This window comes from Ascidia mentula, chromosome 5 (genome assembly GCF_947561715.1).
Source record: "Ascidia mentula chromosome 5, kaAscMent1.1, whole genome shotgun sequence".
NCBI lineage: Eukaryota > Metazoa > Chordata > Ascidiacea > Phlebobranchia > Ascidiidae > Ascidia > Ascidia mentula.
The window spans coordinates 4,122,166-4,134,299 of NC_138570.1; the positions used below are offsets into that span (position 1 = coordinate 4,122,166).

General features: G+C 39.9%; 1 protein-coding gene across 1 annotated transcript; it reads left to right on the plus strand.

Moving 5' to 3' along the window:
- The first annotated feature begins 3,459 nt into the window (after positions 1–3,459).
- Positions 3,460–5,634, plus strand: LOC145901984 (NXPE family member 3-like). The gene is made up of 3 exons (XM_082989815.1): positions 3,460–3,965; positions 4,130–4,381; positions 4,611–5,634. Exons 1-3 carry the CDS (start codon positions 3,460–3,462, stop codon positions 5,632–5,634), a joined length of 1,782 nt encoding a protein of 593 aa, XP_082845941.1.
- Positions 5,635–12,134: the final 6,500 nt, after the last annotated feature.

The window sequence follows — 12,134 nt, forward strand, 5'->3', positions numbered from 1 at the left end:
ATTTCACAGCAAGCATGTATCTAAATGAAGTTTCTCACAACAAAAAGGCACCAACAACAAACCATTTCTTAGTTTTCGCACTTTGCTGACTTCACACTTTGTGACTTTAACGGTCACGCTAGCATGTTTTGCTCGTGCTCTATAGAAATCAAGCCCTGTCACGTTACGGTCCAATATAGGTTTCCTCCAAGTTCAGTTGTCTGGGTAAAAATTCGGTTGCCTAAACACGTGACTGCAGCGGCAATCAAGGATGGTACATATTTTCATCTAAGAAAGGGTTAATACAAATTAAAATAATTTACCATGTACCTTGCACTGTGCCCACGATAGGTAACTTTGTAAACGTTTGAGTAGTTACCCTATACCTTGTACTGTTTCCACGATAGGTAACATTTTTTCAAAGCCTCAACTTGTTTTAAGTGGTGTACCTATACCCCGACTCTATGAAAACTGCTGTGCACATCATCATCAGCAAAAGGCCATGACTGACTGACAGAACGCACACGTGTTAAATCTAGTGGGACATTGTGCTGAGAATCCGCCTAGGCATGCAGAGGCTTTAGAAGTCATCACAAAACAATGAGGGAGTTTGAAATCTGGGTGATCTCTAAAATCTGGGGAATTATTACAGTCTCAGTGATAATATTTGGCCCTGGAAGCACTTGTAGGTGTTGTTACAACAAACTTAAATGTTGTCTTCTGTGTGATGCCCTGGTGCGATATATCTTCGGTGTCATGCTTGTCTAAATAAATTAGTTCTCATAAGCCGAGAACACATGCATAGGCATTGGAACGTGGACAAATCCGTGATAATTAGGAACAGAGGAAGTTTCGAAAAGCACATTTGTCATAGAATTCCGAATAATTTATACCCCAAGCGTAAAAGCAAATATCGTCAGAAAAATTACACCAAAACAGCATACAAACAGTTGCCTACGGTAAGTTACTAATTGACCGACCAAGTCCTATCGCAAAGGAAACCCTACGATACAATGTAGGCGAAATGCCTTTTCAAGTCGATGTCCGGGATTTTACAGTGTTAAAATCTGCATTAGTAAAAAATATAAAAGTAGAAAATATTTTTTTTCTGATAACTTTGTTGCATTTTATAACGTCGGTAATTCAAACCATTGCCGGTTGGCAGAATTCCGCATTTGTGATGACACCAATTTAGAAAGGTGCAGTTGCGAAAGACGGTTTTCTTTCTTTTTCGTCATGAATATTGTAAAGCTCGCAACGGTGCTGCAGGCTTTACTACGGCATTGTGGCATTTCTAGAGAAGACTCTGTGGAAATGTGGTTTGGATATGAATGGGATTAAATGTGCCATGGCCACAATATTGGTCATCAATATTGGTCATACAAGAATTTGTCAAGTATTCTGCCCGTTATTAGATGTGGTATATCTAGCATCTAGGACAGGTAGAAGAAAATAACAATGTTGTTTGTGAGATTTAATGTACCTAGATTTCTTGTGAGACAGAGTCAAAGTTGTCGGCCCTTTTTTTGTTGACTTTGTTCATGGACAATCAATTTTTTTACAGAGCACTTTTCGCTAAAAATCAAGCTGTGGTCTAAGGGTTGTGTGGCCTCTTTTGTATATTCATTACGGTATAGCCTATAACGTAAAACTATGACAACATTATTTTTGAATTTTGTAAAGAAATACATCTTCTCCTTGACCTTGCGTAGAAAAATTAGATGACATATTTAATCGCTCGAGCCAGCAGTGTTTTACACAAGAAAATAAATCCCACTTGAGTCCTTGATTAGCATACGTCGGGGTGAAGGACATTTCTATGGACGAAATCGCTATAAATAATGTTTAACGGTATGGTATGCATTTTCTGAAGGAACCCCCACACGTAGGCTATATAAATTCGCAACGCGCATGCGATTGTTGGGAATTCGCTCAGACAGACAGTGGCTGGAAAAACCATCAGAAAAAAATGATTCAAAATTTATTTGTTCTCTTCAGCCGAATGTACGCGCATGTACATAAGATTTAAAAGAAATGCACAAATCCGTGATAATTAGGAAAAGGAGGAAGTTTCAAAGGCAAATCTGCCAGAGAATTTCAACTAACTTTACGCTAAAAACTTAAAAACAAGTATCAGTTACATGTAGTTTCTACATACAGAAAAAAACAGTAGCCTGTGGTAAGTTACTGATTGACCGAACAAGTGTAATCGGTCTGGAATTATACGCTAGCCATAAGGTCTTCAGTAGTTTTCAAACCTATGTGCAAATAAATGACCTAACTACAGACCTGTGCATTAGTAAAGAAGCGATCGTGGAAATGTGGTTTGGATATGAATGGAATCAAATGTGCTAGGCCACAAAAAATAGTTCAGTGTGACATGAATGTGTCAGGTATTCTGCCCGATATTAGTTATGGCATAAACCTGTAATCTAGGACAGGTAGAAGAAATTTGCAATGTCCTTGAGTGACCACCTTTATTGTACATATAGCTTTCTTGTGAGCCAGAGTTTAATCACTCAGAAATCACAATCCATTATCGCACCCCTTTCTGGTATAACTAAACCCTATGACCAATAGAGCCAAAGTGGAAGTCTTGTTGGCAATTTAGCTGAGATTGAAAATCACCACTGATGAGCCATATTATGTAAAAACAGTGACCCTGTAGCAGCTCGGTATAAAATAATTAACCTTGATGTAATTTATCACTCCCGCACCTTGGAAATATATCTTGTATCCCTTACTATAGGAAACCCTGTTCTAGAAGGAGTGCAACCAAAATGAAAACAATTTACATTACCAGTTTTTACATACGTAGCCGTCACGTCTCAGTCGCTGCTGTTTTCGTCAGTGGCGAATGAGGACAATGAGTATCTACGCCAAACGAAATTTTAAACTTATTCCATGAAATTATTACATGATGCGATTCATTTTATACGATCAGGATTTCACGTTTTGTTAAACGTGAGTTGCGTCAACAAAACGGTCGGAAACCATCCTACAACCATGGAAGATGTACTCATACCCTGTTCCGTCATGCTAAGTAGCTTGTAGATAAAATAGTATCGATAAGTTACTCTATATGTGTGTATTGGGGGCAAAGAACTATAAATTATATAGTTTTGCGTACACTCTCTATATAGACAGAGTGGTTTGTGGTGCTAGAGAACGCTTTTTTTGAGTATCCGATTAATGAAGTAACAGCTGTTGAGGGTACAACGCGTTGTCATCTCATGACGCAACTGGTTATATGCTAACTTCATGTCTGCAATGAGGATTTCCTACATGGTGTTTTACTGCGCGCTATATGCGCTGTTATAAATCATAGGCAAAATTGTTTATCCTAATCTTTACCTGTCTATTTACGTTTTTAGGAAAGTTTTCAACCTACACAGGCCTGTTTCTGTCACGTGGTTTTTATCTCTTGTTATTCTGTAGTTGGTTTTCTAAAAACAGGTGTTTTTCGTTTTTGTGTTCAGGATGACTACACTTACACTTCAGACGAGCAGAAAGGTTTTGTGTTTCATCGTGGCCGCGGTTGTTGCGCTTTTACTTGCCTATAGACAAAACCTGAACAGTATATTTTCATTTGATAAAGTGGAAGTGATTTCTGAACTGGTCGCTACCAAAGTGGAATCTCGCGTGTCGTCAAAACCGACCAAACACACAGAAAGCGTTACGACAAGTCACCAATTACTTTTCGACTCAAGGATAAATCCTACTGTAAAACCCGAAGCCTTCTTTGGGTCCAAAGAATGGAGGCAATATTACCCAGAAATAGGGAATTACCTGGTTTCAATTGAAAGGGGGTCTTTTCAGTGGCCTTTGTCAATAGAAAATACAACCTCGGCCAAGTTCTCAACCGTTGAAATTCAGAATCCCTCCGACGAAGGATTTAAAGTGGGTGATGTGCTTCACGCCGTCATTCAAGCCAAGAACGCCTATGACCAGGATAAGCAACACGGCGGCGACTATTTTCACGTCAGGTGAGTAGTTTGAGTCAATGGATTTGATTCTAGCCAACTACTGAAAAAATTACCCCACCACCAGTTAACCCAACACAGTTTTATGAATTTTCATTATTCACCTAAACTATGCGTGAAACGCTTTCGCAATTCCAGTGACCAATATCCTTCTGTCATGTCTACAGACTAATTGGAACCGATAAAAACGGTAACGCGTTGGCTCCGGATGTCAAGGACTGTGGCAACGGCAGGTACAACATCACAGCACCACTGCTGTGGGATGGTGACGCTCAGTTGTTGGTCGAGCTGGTGCATTCCAGCGAAGCGGTGGCGACACTAGTTAAACAGACAACAGGTCACGAAGGTCCAGGAATAACATTCGTTGGAGTTTACCAGAATGGCGAAAAAAGAGACTGTAATGTTGGTCTCAACGTCAAGTGCGTTTGAAAACGTGTTCTTTTTTCTTTTTTTTCCTTTCTAAGCTCAACGTCGTTGTTTAGTGCACTGATATGGCCTTTGCCGCTTACTGTTCAATATTGGCCCAATTGTTTGGCCACTTTTAACCACGGTACACGCAAATATGGGTTGAAAAGAAAAATAATCCGTGTTCTTTTCCGCGTAACTGCGCGATTTAAACAATACTCTGAATCAATGTTTTGTTTACAGAAATCCACTGAATTTGCCGTGCAACTACTCCCAATCGGAAAAGGGGGCATCTTGGTTCTGTTACCCACCTCGGAATGGGGGATGCACCCCTATTAAGTGGTTAGGTCTGCGCGAGAACCCAAAGCAAAGCATTAGGTTGGGACGACAGCCTCTGTTCCAGGCCGGGGTCAATTGGAAATCCGGTATAAAGGGGTCTGGAACAAAGTTTGTCATTTCCAAAGCAGACGTCGCCGAAAGCACGACTCAACGATTGCCGAAGTGCAACCATCTATCTGGGGTCAACAAATCGGCTCACGACCGTACGCTCGGGAATATATCAGGACTTTACGTGAACGCTCGCTGGGTTTCGTTGCAGTGCAGGAACGGGGACGGCGAGGATTTGAAGCGGGCGGCAAACTGCTACAGAAACAAGGTCTTGTACTTTATAGGGGACTCGACTTTGCGCCAGTGGTTTCTGCTTTTCGCTAAATTTTTTTCGTTAAAAGAAGAAAATACAGGAAACGAAGCCATCTGGCAGCGTCCAAGGCACGGCCACAGTGTAGCTCAAAATTTGACCGTTCACTATTTTGGTCACGGGCCGCCATTGTACGGTGAAGGGCCACCGTCCAGTCGACCCTACGTTGTCGACACACTGAATGGTATCAACCACGGAAGCGGGAAAGGGGTTTACGTGGTGATAAACCTTGCCTTACACTTTTACTTGTTTGACCCCGAAGTTTACATATACCGACTCCGTGCAATCCGCCGTTCGGTGGAAAAACTCCTTCGGCGCTCTTCTGACGTCACCGTGCTGGTGCGAGGTTGTTTACGTCACAAACATTCGATGTTGCGGGTGCCGAGTGAATGGTTCAGCTTTCGCCTGTGCAAGATACAACGCGCCATGTTTGAACATCTTCCCAATGTTGGGTATATTGATACTTGGTCGATGACCTCCGCCCATTTGCAGCCAGCGACGCATCCAGGAGAGAGCGCCGTGGCACAGCACGTTGCTCTGTTTACATCGTACATTTGTCCAAGCGAATGACTGGGGGCACTGTATTTAAATTGGCTTTTCCGCTATTTTGGTTTGTAGCTGCGACGACGAGGTGCTCGAATGGTCAGCATTCAATTGTTCAAGTTTTTTTTTTCAAAATTGCGACATTAATGAGATTTTATTTTGATTGTGTTATGGGTTTTGAGTAGTGCTGCAATTAAAACGTATAGCTAATCATTGTGGTCACAATTGACATTTTGTATTGACATATTGTGCAGAAAATGTGCCACTCGAGTATGACAACCAAGTTATTAACATCAGGCGTCAGCAGTAGCTTATCCATAACCCAGCAAACAATTTGACGTAATTTCTACGTAGATTTCGGGTTGCGTTTTGGTCTAATCTACGTAGTGTCGGAATGTTTTTTTTACGTAAATCTGTCGACTCGAAACTACGTCTTCAAAACGTTTTCAAAAACGTCAACCACATACGTAGAAATGACGTTCTGTACAGTAACGTTCAAAACCAACGTTGGCTCGACATTCGTTATAACATTACTTTTACGTAATACTGTCGACTCGAAACTGCGTCTTAAAAACGTTTTTGAAAACGTCAACCACATACGTAGAAATGACGTTCTGTACAGTAACGTTCAAAACCAACGTTGGCTGGACATTCGTAACAACGTTATGTTTACGTAGAAATGTCGACTCGAAACGATGTTTTCCTGACGTAGCTGTTTACGTCGCGAAAGGACGTTTGTTTTACGTTACATTTTACGTCACAGGATTCGTCTATAAAACGTTTACGCGAATGTTTCTTCAACGTAAAAACATTGACTACTGTGACGTTGTTTAGCCATAGTTTCGGAACGTTGGGCTAACGTTGCAATTAACGTCTAATCTGACAACGATCTGACGATTTTGAAACGTTCCTTTCAACGCCAGATATACCTTTCAAAAAATTTAGATTTTGTTAATTAATAATTTTTGATTTATCTTACCAACGCCTGTACAATAAGCACCACCTGCAGTTTGTCAACATAAAATAATTTATTAAAATAATCCCAGCACAACAATACTATGCTAAATCCGTCAATATGAAGACAGTGGTGTCGTATAATCCGCTGCTGGAATAGGGGTACTGCAAAAACAAAGCAAGAATATCACCAATCAATATAATTAAAGTTTTATACAGCAGTGTCACACACTAAGACACAGTTTTAAAATTTACACAAAAACTTACCCTTTAAAAGTCGCCACATTGCCTTTCTCTCCGCATTGCCTTCTCGGTGCATGCTTAAAAAAACAACCCACTTCCTTTTGATTTCTGGGGGGCAGAATGTAGTTTTTCGGCAAGCTCCTGTAAAAATGGAAATTTAACTTTAAAGTGCATTAAACAAGCCGTGACATGTACCGCAGTACCGGGACATAATATGTTATACCCATAGCAAGTATTATCTGGAAAAAAGATTTTTATACTCTATAATTATAATTTTTAACACCCTATAGTTGATTTAAACAATCCGCTACAAGTTCATTATTATGGTATCCAGACAAAACCAGCACCTACTTATTCATTGGTCCTGTGGGTGTTTCGTTTTTTCCACATTCCCAGAAGTACCGCCGAGAAAATAGAATATCTAAAATCAGGTTTTGGTGTAAGATTTGAAACACATGTCTTTGATAATTTTGGAACCAACGTAACTGTACATGAAATATGAAAAATAGCAATATATACAATACAACGATAAAGTTAAATTACCTTTACTTTCTGTAGGTTCCTTGTCCTGCTTTTCAGAATGATCCTCATGGAACTTTTGAACTTAAAAAACAAATAATTTCACACCAAAGCCATTTACAAACGCTTAAGCTGCAAAACAATCCAAGTACATTAAAGGCCAACAACAAACACAGCATTTGCTAAATAGAAGCAAACAAAATATATGTTGTAAGGGTATGCTATCATAGTATAATACTATAATATCATCTGATGATATTTCTGTTTCTGACGTGTCAAAAGACTGGAGGATACCCATAAGTTTGATTTGACTCGCAGCCAATACCAATAATATATCCCTCCCGAGACGAATCCAACGGTACTTTGAAAAACTTTCCCGCCAACCGGCTTCTCTCCCACAAGCCGCGGCAAGGCCAGATAGCGCCAAATTTTCTTTCACGAACATGTGAGGTATGCGCTATGCGGTGCGTTGACTTGCCGAACTGTGACCACACGCTGTGGCAAATCCATAAGGGACGAACTATAGCGAGGTCGGTGGACAGTCCCAATTAATCACAGTGTGTGTTTCAAAGGGATGTAGAATTTGTCGAGCTGTGTACGGGACAAACACTGCGCATATAACGTTAATATTTGCAAATCATCACTCTAAAAACAACTGACCTTGCCCCATTTCCTAAAAACAGATGTTTAGAAGCATCTATAAAACCACACAAAGGCCTTTCCATCACGTTTACGTTTTCTTTTACAATTTTGGAAAGACTTGTCCTTCACTATCCTGCGATGCAAAATTATGCACAGTATTACAACACTCTGTTTTGAGTTGAATTACAAAAACCGCTTTCTTTTAAATGGCTTTTAAGATCGAAACGACTAAGCATTGCTACGTGCGCAGTCAATAGCCGACCGCGACGGTCGTGCCTTGTCTTTAAACAAGTTGTCAGTCCCCCATTCGTTTGTTTCAACTTCAATCGAAATCAAATTTTGCACATTATTAGAACACTCTATTTTGAGTTAAACTGCAAAAACCGCTTTCTTTTAATTGGAATGGCTTTCAAGAGCGAAACGGTTAAGCATTTCAATGGGCCGGTCATTAGCACAGCGCGACGGTCGTGCCTTGTCTTCAAACAAGTTGTCAGTCTCTCATTCGTTTGTTTCAACTTCAATCGAAATCAAATTTTGCACACTATTAGTACACGCCATTTTGAGTTGAACTGCAAAAACCGCTTTCTTTTAATTGGAATGGCTTTCAAGAGCGAAACGGTTAAGCATTTCAATGGGCCGGTCATTAGCAAAGCGCGCCAGTCGTGCCTTGTCTTCAAACAAGTTGTCAGTCTCCCATTCGTTTGTTTCAACTTCAATCGAAATCAAATTTTGCACCTTATTAGTACATGCTATTTTGAGTTGAACTGCAAAAACCGCTTTCTTTTAATTGGAATGGCTTTCAAGAGCGAAACGGTTAAGCATTTCAATGGGCCAGTCAATAGCCGAGCGCGACGGTCGTGCCTTGTCTTTAAACAAGTTGTCAGTCTCCCATTCGTTTGTTTCAACTTCAATCGAAACCAAATTTTGCACATTATTAGAACACTCTATTTTGAGTTGAACTGCAAAAACCGCTTTCTTTTAATTGGAATGGCTTTTAAGAGAGAAACGGTTAAGCATTTCAATGGGCCGGTCATTAGCAAAGCGCGCCAGTCGTGCCTTGTCTTCAAACAAGTTGTCAGTCTCCCATTCGTTTGTTTCAACTTCAATTAAAATCAAATTTTGCACATTATTAGAACACTCTATTTTGAGTTGAACTGCAAAAACCGCTTTCTTTTAATTGGAATGGCTTTCAAGAGCGAAACGGTTAAGCATTTCAATGGGCCGGTCATTAGCAAAGCGCGCCGGTCGTGCCTTGTCTTCAAACAAGTTGTCAGTCTCCCATTCGTTTGTTTCAACTTCAATCAAAATCAAATTTTGCACATTATTAGAACACTCTATTTTGAGTTGAACTGCAAAAACCGCTTTCTTTTAATTGGAATGGCTTTCAAGAGCGAAACGGTTAAGCATTTCAATGGGCCAGTCAATAGCCAAGCGCGACGGTCGTGCTTTGTCTTTAAACAAGTTGTCAGTCTCTCATTCGTTTGTTTCAACTTCAATCGAAATCAAATTTTGCACATTATTAGTACACGCTATTTTGAGTTGAACTGTAAAAACCTATGTGCAAAACGAATTCTGGACTTTCACTCTCATTTTTAATGTAATCGCTCTCTGTAATGGGAAAGTCCGTATTTTAGGTGTTTGTTTGATTTCAAATAAAGCAAATTTAGCAGTTTTATGAAATCCAATCCTGAAAAGTTTCCTATTGCACTAGAATTGACGCGAAGGGAGTCGGTCGACGTTGAGCAAAGGAATATCTGAAGCGTAAACAATTGTCAGATTTTGACTGATAAAACCTTTTTCCCATGTGAAACGTTTGCGGCCAAGATTTAATGGCTGCATCAACGGGGGATAACGCGCCAAGAGTTTAAGCGAATGCGAAAATGATTTTTGTTCTTAACCCAGATAGTTTGTTTGTAATTTAACTTTCTGAATGATGAATCAAAAGCGTGTTAATAACAATGTCTAGCCCACTTCGCCTCAAATATTAACGATATTTTACAACACTCTTATCTGGCCTATCTTGTCAATAATAATATCCTGCTAAAATACTCACAATTATATTTTTTTAAATATATCAAATTAATATCTTCTCTACGTTTTACGGAACGTAAGAATACAGGAACTAGGACTTTCCGAAAACAAAAACGTCTTTCTTACGTTAACATTGACGTGCAATTGTGGTCGCATTCGGGTTGTATCGAAACGTATCAAATTAACATCTTTCCTACGTTAACATTGACGTGCAATTGTTGTCGCATTCGGGTTGTATCGAAACGTATCAAATCAACGTCTTTCCTACGTTAACATTGACGTGCAATTGTTGTCGCATTCGGGTTGTATCGAAACGTATCAAATTAACATCTTTCCTACGTTAACATTGACGTGCAATTGTTGTCGCATTCGGGTTGTATCGAAACGTATCAAATCAACGTCTTTCCTACGTTAACATTGACGTGCAATAATGGTCGCTTTCGGGTTGTATCAAAACGTATCAAATCAACGTCTTTCTTACGTTAACATTGACGTGCAATAGTGGTCGCTTTCGGGTTGTATCGAAACGTATCAAATCAACGTCTTTCCTACGTTAACATTGACGTGCAATAGTGGTCGCTTTCGGGTTGTATCGAAACGTATCAAATCAACGTCTTTCTTACGTTAACATTGACGTGCAATAGTGGTCGCTTTCGGGTTGTATCGAAACGTATCAAATCAACGTCTTTCTTACGTTAACATTGACGTGCAATAGTGGTCGCTTTCGGGTTGTATCGAAACGTATCAAATCAACGTCTTTCCTACGTTAACATTGACGTGCAATTGTGGTCGCATTCGGGTTGTATCGAAACGTTTCAAATCAACATCTTTCTTAGGTTAACATTGACGTGCAATTGTGGTCGCATTCGGGTTGCATCGAAACGTATCAAATCAACGTCTTTCTTACGTTAACATTGACGTGCAATTGTGGTCGCATTCGGGTTGTATCGAAACGTATCAAATCAACGTCTTTCTTACGTTAACATTGACGTGCAATTGTAGTCGCGTTCGGGTTGTATCGAAACGTATCAAATCAACGTCTTTCTTACGTTAACATTGACGTGCAATTGTGGTCGCATTCGGGTTGTATCGAAACGTATCAAATCAACGTCTTTCTTACGTTAACATTGACGTGCAATTGTAGTCGCGTTCGGGTTGTATCGAAACGTATCAAATCAACGTCTTTCTTACGTTAACATTGACGTGCAATTGTGGTCGCATTCGGGTTGTATCGAAACGTATCAAATCAACGTCTTTCTTACGTTAACATTGACGTGCAATTGTAGTCGCGTTCGGGTTGTATCGAAACGTATCAAATCAACGTCTTTCTTACGTTAACATTGACGTGCAATTGTGGTCGCATTCGGGTTGTATCGAAACGTATCAAATCAACGTCTTTCTTACGTTAACATTGACGTGCAATTGTAGTCGCGTTCGGGTTGTATTAAACGTTTCAAATCAACGTCTGGGTTACGTCAATAATGACGTGCAAATATGGTCGATTTGGGGTTTTCTGAAACGTATCGAAGTTACGTCCCAGTTACGTTAAAATTTACGTACATAAATAGTTGCATTCAGGTTTTTATCTAACGTATATAGTGAACGTTTTACTTACGTTATTTATGACGTACTTTTTTGGTAAAGACAACGTTCATTACTAACGTCAGTGTTACCAACTTTCATACGACGTTTAGTTTGAAAATTACCTGGTATGCAACCAATTTTCGACTTTCCAGCGACGTTGCGAACGTCGAAACTACGTTGTGTGTTTGCTGGGAACTACCTCCCACAATATAAGAAATGGAATGTTAGTTAGCAACTATCTATTGAAGTTATTCATTTGTGTGTTATTTAGTATCCCAGGAAAAAGGTCCTAATATACACACTTCCTACTCGACGCCGACTGCGCCCACAATGTACACAATGATCTTTGGTTTTAAGAGGCACAATGGGTTTTTGGAGGCGCAATGCCTACAATGCTCACACTGGGTTTTCAGAGCACAGTGCCTACAATGGAATTTTTTCAGGTGCCTACAGGTTTTTTGGGGAAATGCTACTACACCGTGTCACAAAGTTTTTTCCAAACCTGATCCACATATAAGTCTGTGTAAAACAGAAATCTGTGCGAATTTTAATGA

What these genes read in the sequence shown, in the direction of transcription:
- LOC145901984 (XM_082989815.1), top strand. Translation starts at nt 3,460, where the DNA reads ATGACTACACTTACACTTCAGACGAGCAGAAAGGTTTTGTGTTTCATC. An exon ending in GGCGACTATTTTCACGTCAG is followed by an intron (nt 3,966 to 4,129) that starts GTGAGTAGTTTG and finishes TCATGTCTACAG; the next exon opens with ACTAATTGGAACCGATAAAA. An exon ending in AATGTTGGTCTCAACGTCAA is followed by an intron (nt 4,382 to 4,610) that starts GTGCGTTTGAAA and finishes TTTTGTTTACAG; the next exon opens with AAATCCACTGAATTTGCCGT.